At 33.3% G+C, this 21,231-nt stretch overlaps 1 protein-coding gene across 1 annotated transcript in view; it reads left to right on the forward strand.

Annotated features, from left to right (window-relative positions):
- The window catches only part of LOC128982057 (F-box only protein 28-like), a 33,677-nt gene extending 15,898 nt beyond the window's left edge, over positions 1 to 17,779 (forward strand). Inside the window, exons 4-6 of the mRNA XM_054401098.1 lie at positions 2,333 to 2,516; positions 6,238 to 6,397; positions 12,657 to 17,779. Coding sequence (XP_054257073.1) covers positions 2,333 to 2,516; positions 6,238 to 6,397; positions 12,657 to 13,104 — 792 coding nt within the window. The 3' untranslated portion in view covers positions 13,105 to 17,779. The remainder of the gene's footprint in view (positions 1 to 2,332; positions 2,517 to 6,237; positions 6,398 to 12,656) is intronic.
- The last annotated feature ends 3,452 nt before the right edge of the window (positions 17,780 to 21,231 follow it).

Genomic DNA, 21,231 nt, shown 5'->3' on the forward strand with positions numbered 1-21,231 from the left:
CACTTATCTCCTGATTTACAGTGTGTTGAGTTGATTATTTACATCAGTGACAAAGCTATTATTCAAAATCTTGCAACTTGCTGTGGTATTTTCAGATACAACTTCTGAGATAACTTGGGTATCAACCGTATTAATACAACATGTACACAAATAATTCATTTCATTTCTACATATGGTAGTTGAGCTGAAATCAAAGGACTGTTGGATGCCGAAGGGTTTTCTTGTGTATATGAGTTACATGACAGGAGAGCAGCTCAAAATTCACTCAATATTACTTACATTTAAACATTTCATTTGAGTCTTGTTCAAAGACTCAAAATTAAATTGTTTAAATTGTTTGCTTTTCAACTTTCCCAAACAAGATTTATTTTCCAAGTAAGGATAAATATCAATTTATTTGACAAAAGCTATTTCACAGGCACTGTAAAAAGTCACTTTATATTTGTTAAGTGATTCATGCTTTTCAATTATAGCTGGCCAGGCTGGATGACCTGTCACCTTTGCAAACACTTTTTCACATACTCCATACTTATATTTATTTTGGCTGTCAGTGTTCATTATTGAATTGTTATTTACAAATGACGCTGAAATCCATCAATAAAATAAAATTTTACTAATCATAATACTCATTTAAAAACAATTTTTTGTAATAGCAATGATTATCACATTCATAGGCAAGGTCAGTGCAGAAAGTAAACAATAACAAAAGGGTGATTTGGTCAACAGCTGATAAGCTTGAAACAAGAGTAGGTATATGTATCCAGGTTAAGCAGAACAGTACAGAGGTCAGCGCTGATAAGCTGATCTGCCGATAGCCAAACAAACTCCACCTCAAAACCTGCAGTGCTGTTTCAGACAATAATGTTTGTTGCAACCTGATTGAGTAGACTACGGAAGTCAGTGTCTATAACTTCAGCTTCTAACCAACACATCAGATATTATAAAGTTATTTATTTAAAAGTTTAGAATCATTGTCAAAAATCACAAATCTATCAATAGTGGTAAACTACTAGTGGAACAAAAAATCTTATATCAGAATTTAACTATATCAGTGCTGTTGGAAATACATGTGCTTTGACTTCTTCCTAAGTAAGTCTTTTGAAAATTGATTTTAATCAACTTTTAAACTTACAGAAGGCTGTTTTTAAACTATCTGCAAATCCAGTATATTATACTGTTTTTCTTATTCACACTTTTACACTGAAAAGATATTTCTTTCTCGAATAAAACACTAAATTAATAGAGAAGCAATTTCACAGACAACTTCAATTGACGATTGCATAAATTACGATTGCGCAATACTAACTGTATTTTGATTATGTAAAATGCAAATTAATCATCACATAATGTCCATTTATATAGTATTAGGCGTTTTATGAATTTGTAATACATGTTTATGGTGTGTTGGATTAACCGTGGTTTTCAGTTATCTGTGGTCTCCCCCCCCCATTACCCCGGATAAATGAGGTTCTACTGTACCACTTGTGATGTTATCTATCCTACACTGGATTCCATGTACATATTCTAGCATTTTTATATACTCTTATCTTCTATTCACTTAAAGCAGGGTATCCACTCAACAAGAATTTAGGAATCATACAGGGTTCTTCTTGCAGCGTGAATCTTCAGGAATTATACAGGAATTGTCGAAATTGCAGATTTTAGCTATTACTGTACTGAATTTAATCATTACTAGTACCAACACTCACCAAATAAGAAAAAGTCAAACGAGGAATGATTTTGGCTATTTGGTAAAAAAACTACCCTAGCAGAAGCTTTGAATTTAAATTTTTGGTTTGTTAATCCTGGGGCTGTGATTAAAGTATGCCAAAAGGTTGTCTCAATTTCAGTAAATTTCCATATGGACAGTTGAAAGATCTAATGTGACTTGGATTTAATGGTTTGAAAGAAAGTGACACAATATTGTATATTTCCCTCATTAGATTAGGTGGTATACCCTCTTTGAATGAGAAATATTTCTGCAAAATATTTAGATGTTGTTTCTCAGTTTAGTGGCTCAGTTTAGCTATTATTAATTCGATGGAAATTTGTGAGATTTTCCACTTGGGTGATGTGGCTTGTCTTACAAATCCCTAGCAACTTATCAGAATGTTGTGAGTTGTGAGGTCTTTAGCCAATTCAAAACAGTTACTTCTCTACTGTTCTGAAAAAAACAGTGCAGTCTGAAACGACAGTTATCAGCATTTTGACGGATTTTGATTCTTACCAAACAGACAGTTTTGTTTCCCTTACTTCTCAATGCTATTGTAGTTTTTTTTGTTTTTTTTTTTTAGCATAATAAGCAACTCTGATGATGTGCTTGACGTTTCAGATACTAGATGAAGTTAATCGTATCTTGCATTACATCAAGGTAACCCCCAAGTTGGCTCGCCCTTATAAAGTAACGGACGAGCTTTTCGACTTGTCCACGATGGCAATGGAATACTTCAAGGAGCGTATTGAGCCAACGCTCCCAGAAATTGCATACTTTGGTACTGATTTTCTGGATTTCAGCTGTGAGTATTCCAACATGTAGTTCTAAGTTCAATTTATTTGTTATTGATTTAAAATCTCTAATTTAATCAAACTCAGTAACTTTTGTTTGCCTCTTTAAACATTATTTTGGCATTGTTGGGTTATGTATCAAAGAAACTGAGTCCCCCTGCTTGAACTTAGTTAGTTATATGTCCTTTGCAATAAGATACAAACCTATCAACAGTAGAGTTGGATAACATGTAAATTGTGATTTAAAAATCTATAACATACCTTACCTGACTTAAATAAACTTCCATTTTCATTTTCAGTAAATGTTTTACAACGAATCCACGGTCATCATAAACATAAAACAATAGGTAATGACAATAACTGTAAAATAAGTATTAAAGTTATAACATCACGACACATCATATCTTCCCTTTTCTACTTTAAGTTAACTCTAACACCAACCAACAGTTCAACAAAGTTTGGTGGTCCAACTCACAACATGTTTCGCCTATTCAGGCATTGTCAAGTGATATCTTATCAAGAATGCTTCATTCATTATTAGAGTCATCAAATATGTTCATATAAATACTCAATATAACATGAAGACAAATGAAAAAAAAACATTTAAAAATATGAAGTAAGCCTAATATTTTCCAAAAAAAATTTGGTTTCTTGTTTCATTCCTCTATCATGTAAAAATATATCTGCCTCTACCTATTATGTAACGTAAATATCCTGTATTCTTTTGCTTGCACCTTTGGAATAGAGTCATTATTGTTTTCTTCTTTAGATTCACTTTTGTTCCAATAGAGGATCACTCCAATTTCTTTGCTGTACGCCTCTTGAGATTTTATGGCATGCAATTTTTTTTTACAGATCTGCAAATCTTTATAGGAATCTTGTTTTATTCCTTCGTCTATGACATCTGGCTCTACCAATTATGTGACCACTGGATGTGATTCACATCTGTTATCTTTGGTTCCTACTTTTGTTCTTTTGTATCTGCAAATCTTAATAGGTTGCTTGTTTCATTCCTTCATCTATGATGTGAAAATATATCTGGTCTAATAATGATGTAACCTCTGGATTTGATTCACATTTCTTATCTTCTTTGGATTTGATTCACATTTCTTATCATTTTGGTTCCTAGTTTTGTTCCAACAGAAAATCTTACGATTTCTCAGATGTACGCCTCAGCTTATGCTGCAGTAAATTTTATTGAATTCTTTTTAACTTTGAATTGGTGTCTATGATCTGTTTGCCTTGGGTGTGCTTCTGTAAAGCACTATTCTTGAGATTTCATGTGTTCGGGGCGGAATTAATTTATTTATTAAGATAGGTGTGGTGTGGAGCTACCTTCTACAGATGTCTTCAAGACGAGCGGGGTTCTTTGGTAACAGCGTGGAGCATGGAACTGGTGTCTTGTTCTTGATCAGGGTAAGGGTGGGGAAATGAAATACTGGCTAGACTTTGTCTGTTATGAAAAACTGGTATATTAAACATATATTTAGTACATAATGAAATACGGATCATAGCGTCGGTGGGCACTAGCTAGTCTGCAGGAGTCCCAAGTGTGAGTGAGGTGGCATCGTCCTTTCCCTGAGGGAGGGGAGTAGCGTAAAGTATCAGCTGTTTCTTGGCAGCAAATTAAAATATGTATCAACACATTATTTGGGACAGAAGGAAAAGAAATTTTAATGCTAAATTATTATATTTTTTTTAGGTTTAGGCTCTAACATCATGGTATGCCTAATGTTTTTGCAATTATCTGCAAATCTTTGTAGGTTGCTTGTTTCATTCCTCCATCTATGATGTAAAAATATATCTGGCTATACCAATTATGTAATGCCAATTTCCTGTGTTCTTTAGCTAGCACCACTGGAATTGAGTCATTATTGTTTTCTTCTTTGAGTTCTACTTGATTCCAAGACGGGTTACACATTGGTACGACGTGCATTTTATTGCAACTTGCAACATACAAGTCGGATGTCTATAGCAAGCGCTTACACACTAATGCTAGTCGCAAAGTCACGCTAGAGACGCAAACTCAGCATAATTTCGTTGTTAACTAAAATTTTTAGTTGAAGACATGATGTCAAGTAGTGAGGACAAGCCTGTGTTATTGCTTTTAATGCTGAAAAGAAGAAGGTGCAAAAAGAGAGTGTGAAATCGTTGATGGTGGGTGCACTTGTACAGTATTGGTCTATTGATGCTATTAATTCAAGCCAATTTGTAGAGACCAAACTGTTAGAAGAATTTGATGGAAATTTTCAAAAAATTTTCTATTAAATAATAGATTTTCAAGAATGTGGAAGGTTGCAGGTCTACTGTGCCTTTAATAGTACACGCTTTCAACAAATTCTATCAGTGGGAGAGAGATTGTTGATATTTTTGAGGTATGTGCCTAAAGTTAACTAATATATTATTTGCTTGTATAATGTCAAGCAATGAGCTAATTATAATTCTTTATATTGCATTTTTGATTTTTTGTAAACATACAAAAAACAGCCTACAATGTAAAAATACTTCTCTTTACATTTAAAATCACGTGCTTCAAATCATGAAAGATTGTTAAGATTGAACTCTTTTGATAAGTATTCGGCCAGAAAAGGTAGTGAATTGGCGTTCAACAGACATAATTTATCGGTTTACAAGAAAATCTCATCAAACTAGGGTATACCAATTTTCTTCATATTTGCTCTGTATACTATGACAAACTTTCTGCCACATTTACTTCTTATTATTACAAGTGGTTGGTCCGTTTCAGACGTTGGATGTACTGCATAATCTCACCTGGCGGTGTATAGCTGACTCTAGCAATTTTATTTACTGTTGCATCTGGTCCTTAAAACAGATCACACCTTTCAATATTGGTATTGTTGGTAAATTTAAGTGCCCTGTTGTACTGCACGTGTATCTGGTACCAATTATGTAATGCAAATTTAACGTATTCTTTTGCTTGTACCACTGGATTCGATTCATTACGGTATTGTTTTCTTCTTTGGGTTCCACTTATGTTCCAACAGAAGATTATTCCCATTTCTTTGTTGTGGGTCTCATCAACAAACATTGGTACTGCTTAAAGCACTTGTACAAAATCGTCCCAATAACCGTATTGCGGCTGGCATGTAAACATTTGTGTCTATATAAACAATATTTTGTTTAACTCTAAATGAAACCTGTCTTTAGACCATTCCAAACATTCTCACCAAATATAGTTAAGCATTATGTAAATTATCCTCACACACTATTGTAATGATATGACATTTAATTTACTTGATTGTACATTTGTTATTTCGATGTGCAATCTATAATTCTTTTCATTGTTTGAGTTTTTACTTGAATTTGTTGAAATAGTTATAGCTGTTGTATTGTATTGTTATTTTAAGCTTACGTTTCCAGGCACAAATAAGAAAGAAGTTAAGAAATTGACCAACAGGCTTACAGGTTATCTTGCACATACAAAGGTATGTAGGACTACAGAAGAGGATTGCCTTAAATGCAGATGCTACTATCAATTGGTTGCTATGAAACAATGGTTTGATGAGCAAAGAGCCAAGCTCGCAAAGAAAAGCCTACAAAACCTGAAGTCTCGCGAGGTCTTGGGTATTAAAAAACACTACAGGAAAGTCACCTTGGAGTAAGTTATGTATTGAGGTTAAAACAACACCATGCATGAGTTATCCTATACTTCTTCTGTCCCTGTGTTTTGAAACTATTTTGTTGCGTGATTTTAAACACAGTGCTTTTCAGCTACGAGCAACAAGTATATGAGTTTAGACTCACCACCACATGGAATCGGAAAAGGCGATGAATCACCAACAACCACGCAATCTGATGATCGTGGAGCACCACAACAAAGCAACATGGTATTGCGCAAACGTATTCGCAAGATCAAACAAGGCATGAAAAGGTAAAGTAAACTACAATTTTTAGCGTGCTCAGTGTTTCCCAACCTAAGGCTACAGCCCACTAGGCCTAAACCAATATTAATAATAATACTTACATATCACATGAATGTTATAAAGGGTTATCTTAAGTATGAAGGTTAATCAAGTAAAACATTAAAGAGAGGAAAAAATAAACTGGCTTTTACTCGAGGCGCTTAAATAAAACTAGCTTTTATATTCTGATCAAATTTACACTCGTACGACTCATACAGTTGCGGATACTTTAACCATATACCGATGTGGAAGTGGAAATGAATACCGAAACACCAAACATAGCAGAACAATCAACCTAACAACAACACAATCTACCTTCTCTCAATTTTATATAAACTGTCACAATTGGGAAATCTTTTTTAATTCCCAATGTTGCAAACTGCTAAATTAACATATCAATGTGAAAATAAGATCCAACATAACATTGACAGATGATTGTTTGAACATAGGATATCAAGGGCTATTAACAAGTTTCCTGGGACTGAATTGTGCTACACACTTCACAGATTATTTTCTCGGTCATTAGTACAAGGTGTCAGAGATCCACTCATAAAAAATTGGTGTTTCTGGTACCCACCATTTCATCCATTTCACCTCATCCTACAGTGTATTCGCAGACCTCTGGTTTAGATGTTTTATAACCTGATTCTAAATGTAAATATACAATCAAACTTTAAAACAAAATAATTTATTAAAACAACAAGACACAGGAATCATAACTGTCACTGTTGTAGCCTCACTCTCCTCCGCCGACAATGCAGAAATAATCTACTGGGTTTCCAACCCTTTATTGCTTTAGGATCTTTTCTCACCCGTGTCATTTTAAGTCCAAGAATAATGGAAGTGACTTGAGGCCAAATCAGGGCTGTATGGTTCGAATTGGACCATGATATCCTTTGTAATGCAGTTTATGTGAAGACGAGCGTTGTCTAACACCTTCGTAAATTATAAGAGCCATTACCTTCTCCACTGACAGCATTTTCAAACTTTTTACACGTGGAGAATGGGAATGCTTCCAATGTTTTTATTAGACTGCAATCCGATCTAGGTCATTTGTCATGACTGAAGGATGTCCCGAACAAAGTGCGACCAGCAGTCCAGTCTTCCTGATGAGTCTGAAAGTCCATAGTCCTCGGGTTTCTTGTTTTCATATCTCTTGTCATATCCGGAAATTGTGTTTGGGAGTGCTCTTCTGTTTGTGCATCGCCCTTAAAGATTTAAGCTTTTCTCTGGTGGATTGTCTTCTCCTCACCAGAACAATTTCATGTAATCCTCAACCTTCCGCACCTCAGAGCTGTAAAGAAGCACGGACTGGACTACAGACATCAAGAGTCTTCTCGGCTGGACCGAAAACTCCCGACATCGGTCATACGCTAATTAAGAGCAGTGAAACTCCTAGTAACACTTCTAGCAGTCTACACGTCAGTAATATACCATCTTAGAGCTGTTAATAAATGAACTCTTCGTTCTGATAGCAACTTGCCTGTTCATGAAGCTCCATGTATCATGAGGGTTTCCATGGACAAAGATCTCCAATGAGCTGCAGGCACCACTGTTGTGTTCTTTACTTCTGTAAAAAACAATAGCAGGGAAAATCAACGCTTCTTCAAGTACAAATTGTGTTCTGTGATAAATTACTTCGTAGCAGGGGATCAACACCTATTGAAATCTGTTGCCAGTTAACAGATATATGAAAGAAAAATGAAAAAGTTACTAAGTAAGTTTGCAGAAGGCCGTATACATTTGCATGATGAGGCCGGCAGCAGGCATTCATCAGATTTCATTATGAGAGTCATTTAAGTGGGAGAAACTTTGCTTGCAAATCGGTTTGTTTTAGACTACTGGGGTTAACCATTGACGTAGGTAGTCTTAGAGATATGATACCTTGTCAGTTAGCTTTCTGTCGTTCAGTCAATCCGCGCATGCATAATTTTCCTTGCCTTGTCACTGCCTCAATCAAAACTGATGCATAAACACTGTCGGCCTTGGTCGTGAAAAACATCCTAAACATTGTTCAAATGTTAACGACCTTCCCTGAAGTCCCATCGCCCCTAACGTATATTTTATACGTCTACTCACTTTTATCTACAATTTCTTCAGGTTTTCCCCCAATTCATCGTATAGGTTTTGGTGGGTTGCAAGCATAAAATGGTTGGGAACCACTAATACGCTGATAACACTAATGCACAACTTAAAATCCAACCGCCCAAGGACAAGGCACTAGTGATTATTAACAAATATGCGGTTTAATTTATGTGACAATTCTGTCTTTAGATTACCGCTCAGATGAAGAGGTCTATGATAATAGGCCCAAAACATTTGTCAAAATTACTTCCTCTGTAATTTTACGAATACTGTTCTGCCAAGAGGCAGGATACTAGCTTATTAGTATGTGTGAAAACTAACCTAGTCTAAGGAAACTAATGTATAATTTGTATTCCAAATTTTACCCCTGGAACATGTATGTGCCAATGTGAGTGACAATAGTTGATTGGAGTGAAAGAAATATCACAACATGTTATAAACAAAAGTTTAACAAAATAAAAATGTAGATAAATATTTGTTGCAATTTCACCCCTAGCAAATTTTGTCATGAATTCCCAACCTTGTTCATCTTGTAACTGACAGGTAGTAAAAATATTTCACAATCCATACAAAAATCAACTATTCTCATACTGGCATTCCACTTCAACTACAAACCAATTTTATTTTATTTTGCTGCTGCTACTAACCATGCCATGTGCTAATTGCTTTTGGGTGCTTTAAGTGTCAACTTTTGGGGAAATACTTTTCAAAATTCCTTATTCTTATTTAAGTCTATCCCTCTCATGATAAAAGATTGTCCAGTAATGCCAATTAGGGGAGGACCAATTTTTACTTTATTTATTTTTGCTTTCTTTAAAACCATTTTTACGTATCAAAATTGTAGAGCCCATAGGAAGTGTTAAAGGCCAAATCTAATGAGACTTAAAGAAAAATATAAAATTTAGTCATAATCTCATTGAACGCTTTATTCCAAAATGTATGGGCCATGAACATATTTTATTGAATAGGTCTAAAGTGAATCTAGTAATGTTTTTACCCTTGCAAGTTATTTTTACGTTGACTTTGCTCATTTGTTTTTCTTAATGCAAACTGGCTCTAATACACTTTGGTGACAAAAACGTTGGTCCTCCTAAATTTTTTCAAAAGTATCAAGTTACAAGAGTGAATTTTGTTAAATGTATCAATTGGTCATGATTCTGTACTTTTTTATGTTGCAGGTTTTTTTATGATGCAGGCTTTTTTTATGTTGCAGGTTTTTTTATGTCGCAGGTATTTTTTATATTGTAGGCTTTTTTTATGTTGCAGACATTTTTTTATATTGGAGACTTCTTATGTTACAGATTTACTACCTAGACAATCATTGTGAATTTCGCCATTTGGAAAAAATGTGATTCCATCATTCATGGTCATTCTGCACCCAGCCCTTTAAAATAATTTTGGCAATCTACCACCTTCAATGACAATGTTTTACGACTCTAATCCTTGAATGCACAAAAATCCACTAGTGAATATATTTTTCTAGTTTTTTTTTAATTTGTAATAGCAATCATACCAAATATTAGGCCTCTAATACCAAAGATAATATCCGGTAATCGATAAGTCCAAACATGACTGGGAAAAAATGTTCAATTTCTTAACCATATATGAAAGTATGAATGTTTTTAATACATGCGTTGCAGGGCTGACATATTTCTTTTAAGGAAAAAACTAATAAGCTTTTCTTTTCCAGTTTTTTGAACATCCATCTATTGCTAAAGAAAATAGTAACAATTAATAAATGTAGTATCTTTATTAAAATTCATTTATGTAAATCATCACTTTATGATATATGTTTTTCTACATTAAGTATCCCATTATCAATATTTAGACCAATCAAAACTTACTTAAAGGACTTAAACCTGAATTTCTCACTGCGTATGCTTAGTAATATCTTATGCATTAACTTTCTTCCGATGGCCATAACAGACCAATAAATTAAATACACTTAGGTAACAGATTTTACATAGCAAATCGAGACAGGAGTAATTTTGGGAACTAAATTATAAAGATAAACAATATACAGAATCTTGCAGAACAGTGTAATGTGACATAAACAATAGTTTATTGCTAGGGCCAAAAGTGTCTTTTCGACCCTCCCTGATTTACAAACTCTCCATCACTTCAATCCTTGAACTTGAGATCATTTTTTACATTCTTACCCTATCATTAATGTATTACTTAACAATTACTAGAGAGTTATTGCACTTTACGTTAACTAAATATGCTAAACGTTAAACGTAAATTTTTAGTGATTAGCGTTTACCGGGCTCAATAATGTATAGTGGCCCGCTATTTCACAGGATTTATCATAGCGTTTTATTGTAGCCATTAAAGCCAGCTGTTAAGTGTAAACAATTAAACATACATTAATAACCTAAGTTGGAATGCTGAGTTAATTTTTAAAGCGTGATTAGATTTTTGGCTTGGATTTTTCTTCAATATGGAAAAAAGTTTGAGATTCACCCTAAATAATGAAATGGTGTGATAAAAGAAGTTCTATGTCAAAACCATAGAACCTTGATCAGTTATAGCTCCTAAAGCTGACAAAGTTAAAATGTTCTCCATAACTACAAAGTCAATCACAACCAAGTATATTAAACAATCCTAACCTCTTAAGTATTGATAAATAAAATACTTCTTACATTTACATTGCAATGAGTTACGTCATTAGTGGTAGTGTTAAACTTAATTTTCATTGAGATGAAAAAACTTTAAATTCGCTCTTATGTTAAACGCCAAACGCGATTTTTTACGTTTGGCATTTGCGTGTAACGGGATTTTCAAGAAGATGCAAAAACACTCGACTGTCTCCTCACTAATTGTTCATGCATTTTCACATTGGTATTCAAGCCTTTTCCCTCCTTCATTTCAAACCCTTTTATCATTCATACCCTCTATTTTTCCTCCACACTATCTTTTCACATTACCAAATCTCTTTTTATTATCATAAGTATCATGGTAAAATCCTGGAACCTATTCACTTATTTGTTTTCATGTCCCCGGATACGAAAAACATTATCTGTTCAAATTCATATAGTATGTGTCCGTTGAGTAAAATGATCTGATTTTTTTTTAAATTTAAACATATTCGCGAACCAGCATAATTGGACCCTTAAAACATAAAACTTTGCTGTTTCTTTGTGAACCATTTTGTAGAGCTTAAAAAATAATAATTTAGCATATATATGTGTTGTCCTAAGCTAAATGATTACAGAGAAAAGCTCAAATAAGCTCAAATTTAAAATTCTTATCTTTTTGTAATTGAGAATAAGTAAACTGTTGCAGTTTACGTAGTTTAATAAAAGATTTGGCAAATTAATTTACTAAGCTATCAACATTAAAAAAGCTATTCACTTTATATACACACTTTATTACCTTCCCTTTAGCAGCAAACATAAGTACTCACTAAACTTGATCATTTTAATTGGGAATAAATATGACAACTTTACTGAAATATCTGAGTACAAACCCATTAGGCTAGTGGTTAGTCTTCAGGTTTACTTCGGCAGAGGTAATTTTCCTTCTCATCCTGTTATTCATGCCCATTATATCCATATATTCCAATCACTGCATTCACTATTGTTATTAACACCAAAGGGGTCAGGGTGGAATTTATAGCACGTGTTAAAACAACTGAAACCCCTTCAATCTTATTAGGTCAAAGATTTATATAACCAATTTGATATTCAACCTAAAGTAAATCACAATTACAAACAGGTCGTCAACAATTGCGAGTTGGCTAAGGTTCGAATCCCGTGTGTGTGCAATACTGTACATATTACGCTTACTAATGTGTGCTTAGCTGGTTAGGAGGCCCACCTAAATAAGGGATGTCGGGCTTGGGTGAAAGTAGAAGGCATTAGTGATTTTAGTTGGGATTAACCTCAACTCCTGTTTTTTTGTTTTTTTTTTACACCAATATAGAAGAGGAGGACCCAGATTTTTTAGGCTTTTATTTTATATAAATATGAATATATCCTGATGAAATATATATACCAAAACAAACATAGAAAAAAGTTACCTTAAAATACAATGATAAAGAAATCACATAAAATTCCCATGTTAAAAGGTTAAGCAATTAAATACTGTAAAAATATTTTTTACTGACTCTTAGTAATGGTTGTTCTGTTTCTCCATTTGTAGATATAACTATCAACTTAGCCAGATGAGGAAAGAGTTGAGATGCTGTCGTGGGAAGGTTACCGACCACCAGAAACAGATCTTGGAGTATGCGACTCGATTGGACGAGTACGACAAGAAAACTGAAGAAACCAATAGAAAGTTCAGCACTATGCTACAAGAGCTCAACAAGTGCAAGACTGAGCTCCAGTATTGGAGGTCCAAGTCACCTCTGTCCACCACATGTGGGGCGTGCGGCACAGTCAGCATGCCTGAGCAGACTGAGATGGTGATGCTCCCAGAGTTGGAGCCGTTCCCCGGCCCGAGCACCTCATCAGCTGACGTGTGGACTCTGGCCGGCCAATCACCGGAGCAGAGAAATAAGCGGAAACTATCAGCTGAGAAAACCACTCCCGGCGGTCCTCCCTCTAAGAAGAGGAACGTTTTAAAATCTCGAAACAAACGTAACTAAGCTTTATTTACAGAACATACCCCGAACTCCCATGAGGTATTATTTTTATTTAACGACAGAAAGTATTGAGTTTTGAGAGGATTGTGCAATGGCTTAAAGCCAATAGGATGAACTTTGTACATAAGATGTAGTCACTAATTTGTTTATTTGGTTGCATTGATGTTAAACCGATGTTAATGCCAGAAAGTGAATTTGTCGCTCTATAACATTTGCCATAATACTTGTCGGTTGGTCAGGTTTTCAATCCAAACTTCTCTGGTTACTTAACCTGTATACTGTTCTCGATGATGATGAAATTACCAAAATCACATAATTCAAAAGATTCTTCAGTTACAAATAATTTAATCATAATTCCCTGTCATAAGTTTCTTCCAACCGTGGCTATATTTATCTAAGTAAATATCCTTTTTGGAACTGAATTCTGTTTTAGCTGAATATTTTATCAGTAAAATTGCCTTAGAGTCTTGATCAACTAAGTTAATGCGGACTGAAGCTACCTTCAATGACCAAATCCTTGGTTAACACTGCTACAAACCCCAAAACATAATATTGAAACAGCTGTGCTATTAATAGATTTGTTCAAAACATACATTATTAATTGTGCATGGTGTAATAGCATAATTAATTAATTTACATGAAAAAGTGTGAATAGGAAGTGAAGTACATGAGGTACAACTTCCATTAAAATTACAAATGTTTAAAAAAGTCCTTACAGTTTCCTGCTTGATCATGCTGCCTTGTTTCTTTGCCACCAAACTGTGCAGACAACATAATATAGTTATGTCAGCTGGTATTGTGTCTTGTAGAGCAGTGCCTTCTCAATAGCACTCTATCTGTCAGTGAGACTGATTTTAGTTTCCAGTCTTAACACTATTAGCTGAGATTGAGTTGAATTGACTTGCTAAACCTTAATGCCGTTGGTCAAAAGCATGTCACTTGACTTACTCAACTTGTATAGATGATATATGGTTGCCGCAGCTACAAATTGAGTCTCACTCGACCCTTGTCTCGAGTTGGCAGCAGTCTCATCACTAGTTTCAAAAAGTATTCTTCTGTATCTTAAGTTATAACAAATATATTTATACATCCAGTTCATGCTCAGTTAATCAAGGCTCTATATTGTACGGATTTATGTTTAAAATGATCCGGTCGTCAAGCACCATGTTAACTCTAACCCATAGTCAGCATGTGTTTATTTTGTATACAAATTCTGTTAATTGGATCTGCCTGAGAACATTTTAAGTGACAATAATCAAGTTGCCACAAACAACAGATTGTGAAATAATTTTGAATTAGTTATCTTATTGTTACAAACTTTTGATGATGTCTTAAGAGACAAAGTGAAAGGTTTATTAAAATTTAATGGTATTCGATTAAGTATTATTTCAGTTCGTATACACATATTATTATATAACTTACACATATTATTTATGACAGTCTATTTTTTGTTTTGCTTAACATAATAGGCTATATTTGCATGTATTACTCAAGATATGTTTACTGAATATTGATCTGGCTTTAATGGAGTACATTCTTCCTAGGTAAATAAATGTTAATGGTCGGACAACTTGCTAAAACCAGAACAAAGTATTGGGATGAAGGTCCTTTATTTATAAAATTGATGTTTCTCAACTTAGCCAGTTGGTTTTGTTATCTTTTTCAAATGTTAAAATCCCAATAGAGGAGCAATATTGATTTTTCCTGGTAATAAGTTTGAATTGACCATGTTAAATGTGTTACTCTAGTTGGTTCTCTGTAAACATCACTGTTGACAACACTATGTCTTTGGTAGGAAAATGTAATCCTAACATACTGTATGTGTAAATTGTGGGGAAGCCTGAATTGTATTTAGTATTAGATGTTGTACATAATATATCTATATTTTAATGTCTGGTATACTAGCTGCTGAAATTGGTGTGTTAATTCAAAAATAAATTTAAGCTCAGTGAAAAATAGAGTTAAATGGATCTGCGCTTTTTGCTGTAAAAATAACAAAACGCTAGTTTAGATACTATGTGCTTGAGCTTAGCTTTTGCCTATGTATATACATCTAAAAGGGAACAGTCACTCTTCGATTTTACTAATTTACCTTCAATTTTTATATGTTAATAAAAGTTCATGATATTTTTCCGTTCAGAGAGTGTTTTCAAGGGTCAACTTCCATTTGAGATTGTTAAAGTGGATATTAATAATTATCAAAACACTCAATTTAACATAATTATTTAATGCGGTTGTAAAAATACATATTTATATTTCATGTAGAAAGAGAACTATATTTAAGGTATTAAAGGAGATTTAAGTAAGTCTTAGAGCATTCAAGTGAATTAGAAACATCTGATACATAATGGAATATTGCAACAGATACATAATGGTTTATTGTGACTGATACATAATGGTTTATTGCAACAGACACATAATGGTTTATTGTGACTGATACATAATGGTTTATTGCAACAGATACATAATGGTTTATTGTGACTGATACATAATGGTTTTATTGCAACATATACATGTTTTATTTTATTGCAACAGATGCATAATGGCTTATTGCAACGTTAAGCACGTATATTTGGAAATAATACTCCTAGGTTGTTTTATTATGTAGAGAGTTTTTTTTTAGTTAATGATCTCCATAAGTTTTGAGTTAGGGTGCTAATCACACCTCATATTTTCAGCTTTGTTGCTAGTTTATTCTGTTTCTTCTCTTTAATATGTCTGGCTGCTGCTCTAAAAGCCGTTGTCCACTCGTTCAATCAACCTGGTACAGTAGAACCCTTATCCGGCCACCACGGGAATAAACCAACCACCTATTATAAAAACAATAAATTTTATCCTAATAATAACGTGTAGTAATTCGGGAGATTAGTTTCCTTACAGTTGTTTCATTTTCAAGACCTTGAACGTTCAACACTTGTCGTCATCAACACACATAAATATAACATTCAGTACACACAAAGAACACGGATACATCGGTTTAAAATAAAAAAATAAGCGGCCGGCCATAACACGCATGACGACAGACACGACGCAACTCTCATTCACTCAAGAGTTGTCCATCGTGAGTGTTATGGATGGCCGCACATAATTTTATGTTAAATCATTGTATCCGTATTCTTTGTGTGTCTATGTTAAATTTTAGTGTTTGTACAACCAATGAAACACTTTTTTAAAGAAAAGTATTAACGTAAAAGAATTATGAATTCGGATAACATTAACTATTATTAAATAAAGATGGAGGTAAAAGATACTCGGAATTATTAGGCGTTAAATGGTACGTAACTTCCTGCCAAACTTTCTTGTCTCTATTGCGAAACAAAAAAAAAAAAAATATTGAGGTGAAGCCTACCAGCTCAACTGAGTAGTGAACTCAAATGTAACAAACAGACAAGTCGTCTGGGTATCTGAGTGGTTATGCTCCGTCGTAACAACCAACAAGTTTTGGACTGTCCCCTTTCAAAACGTAAAATGCCTTTGGCACTGAAAGCACAAATAAATTATTGCGAGACCCAACTGCATCATTCTGTAACCTATGGGAAATACTGACTTCCTAGAAGTGGCCGGATATCAGGAGTTCTACTATACCACTGGATTGATTGTATTGATTGTTTGACTCGATTGTACGCTCAAATGAGTGTTCTAGGTTAATCAGACATATAGGACATGCATTGTTTTTTAAGTATATATTTATTTGTACCAAGTTATACTCACAAAAGATTTAATATGTGGATTTGAAAACGGTTTTTTTTAAGAAATTTAAAAAATCCATTCACTAAATTGTGCTGCCAAAAAATAATTTTGGAATCATTTAGTGCGATAATGAATGTCTTGCTTCTCCCCTAGTTTGCCACAAGGTAAAACAAAACCGAGTTTTTACTCAACCAGTTCTATGTCTCAATCTCCTTTCCAACCACATACATTCATTGAAATATACATTATTTGTATTGCCTTTTAAAGAGCATTGAATATTGTATTGAATAAAGTTTTGGAAAGTGAAAAGAATACATCTAATAACACTTTGAAACATATATCATGTTAACTCACAAGATGGTAAATACATTTAACAGATGGTAAGTGGTGATTGAAATTGATATCACTGCTTTACCATCTTTAAGTGTAAACATATGTTTCAAAAGTTATCATACATATTTTTTTCAGTTTCCATCAATTTAATAACATGTTCAAATACTTCAAGAGAAGAAATTATTGAAGTCGCATAAATGATTATCCAATGGGGTATCAAAAAGCTAAAATTATTGTGGATATAGTAAAATATTTTTATACCACAGTTTTCATTCTTATGTGTATATTATAGAATGCATATGCGTATATATATTTAATTATGTAATTAAGTTCACATGCTTAAAGGATCTTTATTTTGCAGAATCGTTTACAATGTTTAATTTTCCTTATGCGTTTTTTTTTTAGTTAAGTGGCTACTGTACATCTGTTTAAGGTGTTTAAATGTTTTTTGTCACAGTGTGTTATTAATCAATCTTGTGTTGTAATCAAGTCAATGTGCAGTAAATAACTTACTAGCTAAAAACTTCCTGCAGATTTCACCATAAGTACTGTTTTCAGTAAATCAGCATATACTGAACTCACTAGACAATCTTACATTTTATAACAAATATTAGTTTACACAATGATTTCCAAATAAAAGTTATTCCAATCTAAATATGTGTTCTTTTTACAACCTGGCTAGTTTTCTAACCCATGAAGAACAGTTAAAATAAGCGATAGTGCTGTAATATGAAGAAACATATTGAAATAAGCAAGTCCTATAATTCTGAATCCAGACATTTTGGTTTTACCCACACATATTTTATAAATATCCCAGATAATTTGCAATGACTGTTTCCAAGTAGACTTTACTGTTAACACATAATATTTTTTTCTCAATACTATCAGATTAGTAAAAAAGCTAAGCAAAAAATTCTGTAATGAAAATGTTCACAATAATTGTTTGATAATGTTATCTTGCCATCACAAAAAGTGCAGTTCAATCAAAGAATAGACTCTTGTATTTTCCAAATGAAAAAATGTTAAATCTACCCTTTTTTAAGCTCTGAAAAGTTTTTTTTATAGCTTTCTGTGGATGTTCTTATTCTAAGCCCATCCACCATTTAAAAAAAATGTTAGTGCTCATAAATCATGCTTGCTTGTGAAAAGAATTTTATCATAAAAAATTGGAGCAGATAACTTGAATGGTATATCAGACGGGTGAGGGGCATCAATTTCATGATTTACCAGCAATACACTCTGTTACTCACTCCCATGGCCATTTATGCCTAAGCATAAATTTACCTGTCTACATGACAAATTTACCTGACATTTAATTTTGCAGCAATAACGGATATTAGTTATTTAATTACCAACTCAAGCAATCAAACTAATATATCCACCTTGGCAAACAATATTTTTATTTATGCTAATTTGATTGCTATTAAGGGCATTAAAACTCCCCTTTGTTCTGAAAATGTGTTTTAGTGTCAAGCCCTAGAGTTCTAAGGGTATATTCAATACCTATGGTGTTTTTATTAATATTAGGAAGGACAAGGTCATTAACTACATTAATAAAAAAACTGGTTAAAGCTATTACCTACACAACTTGGATTAGATTCTAATTTGCCGTTGAAAAAGATTTTCAAATTTTTACCAGGTTTTGTTGTAGTATTCATATTTACTTCAGAAATAATAATTCACCAAATTGATTTGTGGATTTTATTTTTGAGGTGTTCTATAATGTTTTTCTAAGTTCACTAACTTTTCCTTCTTCATTTTAATGTCGTTAGAAATCCACAAATTAGAAGTTGTATTTTTTCTACTTAGAACGTTTAACGACAGGTGGTTTCAAAGGCATGTACAAAGATCCAAATAAAAATCATACATAGTTTCTACTGTCGCTTGACATACTTCAGATCAATTTTCTTTAGCTAATAGAGTTAAAAATGAACTTAATAGTCTCCGAAAAACTCGTCCTCCTAAACACTTTTATATAATCTAGATTTTACTTGTTACTCCCCCATTAAGGATATCGTACAATTTTGCAATTTTTTGAATATCGTACAATTAAGAATATCGTACAATTTTGCCCAAGGCACCCTTTGTGACCTGAGCAAAGCATTTGATTGTGTTGACTTGGAAATTCTTATTAAAAAGTTAGAACTGTATGGGTTTAATGTATCTTCTCTAAATTTTCTTTCATCTTATTTAAAAAAACCGGAAATAACTAGTAAATTCTAATGGGAACAAATCACAAGAAAGGGAAGTAACTTGGGGCGTTCCACAGGGATCAGTCCTTGGCCCACTTCTGTTTTTAATTTACATTAATGACCTTCCAATGGCAATAAATACTAAAACTATTCTTTACGCGGATGATACAACTTTTTTTCATGAAAACAATAACCAAATTGTACTTCAAAATTTAGTCCAAGTCACAAAATTAAACGCATCCAAATGGTTTCATGCCAATGGCTTTCTATTGAATGACTGTAAAACTCAAGAAATAAAATTTACATTGAAACATGATTCTGCCTTTAATAATGAAAATAGTGCTGTCACTACAAAATTTTTGGGTCTTCATATTGACAATAAACTATCCTGGAATGAGCATATAAATTATTTGTCTACTAGACTATCTCGAGTAATTTTTCTTCTTGGTCGTCTCAAAGATGTAATTCCAAAGAACTATTTGAGATTTGTTTTGAAAATATTTTACATATTTTCAGTCTGTAATGAGATATGGGTTGATATTTTGGGGTGGGTGTGGAAGAATTAATGAAATTTTAATCCTACAGAAGGGGGCTATCAGAGCTATGAATGGATCAGAGCCAGACGAGCACTGCAAGCCTCTTTAAGGATTTTAAGATTCAAACTGTAATAAATTTGTTTATTTATGATCTTGCCCTTTATATCTTAAAAAAACCCCCATCACCTAAAATTCAATAATCATAATCACAATACCAGATTTAAAAATAGTGCCTTGTTAGAATCATGTCTGAGTAAGACTAGCAAGAGCCACATAGTGTTATCAACTAAAGTATATAACCTTTTAAAACACAATATTGATGCTTATCCGCAAGAAAAATTCAAGTCCTTGTTTTATAATTGGCTATTAGACAACCCTTCTTATAGCCTGGATGATTTGTTCAAATCTGGCCAAATAAATCTTTGATTGTATAACCCTGCTGCTAACCTGTTGCTTTATCAGGTCCTTATATTGTTGTTTGTTTAGTCATATGTACATATTTGAGTTATTAAGCCCTATTGTTTTTTCAAAATATTGAAAGTGTTTTTAATTTTGTTTTGTTTGACGATTGATGTATAATCATGATTTTGACTTTGTCGATGATCTAATGTATCCTTATGACAAAAAAAGATTCTTATTATTATTATTATTATTGACTTGTTTCTTGAAAAGTAAGAGCATTTGTTATAGTTAACAATGTTAAGACAAGAGACATAATTTCTGATTCAACCATTTTATGTTCTGATAATGCTACTATATCTGGGTGAATTTCTTCCAAATTTATCTGTAAAATATTAAGGCGAGATGAGAGGTGTTGGAACATTTTGATGCAGAACTTTCAGAGGATGAGATTGATTGCTGATTCTTGTTTTTGTAAAATATGATTATAATTAGTATGTTTATAAAATATGTTTGTTACTTTTAGCAGACTGCTTAAGATTATGATTTACAAAAAGATATTCTTGATAACCAAGGACTTGATGTACAACACTAACATTAATATTTGCAAAACTGTTTTTACATGCTGAAACATTTTTGTTGTCATAATTACTTTGTTTAAAGTTAAGGTTGGGGAGCACACTTCACCATCACTATAATGCCCATGATTTCTCGCACTTTCACAAGACACAGTGACTTCCCCCCTCTGTTTTATAGCTATGGTTGGTGAGTGACTTGGTGACCTCTTGTACATCTTGACAACTGGTCAGAGGTTGATTCAGGCACAGAGGGTCAGGCGTTGCTTGACTTTCAAATATTTAGATAAAATACTGAGCTTTAAGTTAGCATTAAACTCATCATACTCAAGACCATTCTAAAGTAAACGAGATGACCATTGGCGATAAGTAACGATGTCCACATAGAGGCTTCAGTAAGATGAA

The sequence above is a fragment of the Macrosteles quadrilineatus genome, unplaced genomic scaffold, assembly GCF_028750875.1.
Source record: "Macrosteles quadrilineatus isolate MER2022 unplaced genomic scaffold, UCM_ALF_1.0 Scaffold_94__1_contigs__length_391377, whole genome shotgun sequence".
Lineage (NCBI taxonomy): Eukaryota > Metazoa > Arthropoda > Insecta > Hemiptera > Cicadellidae > Macrosteles > Macrosteles quadrilineatus.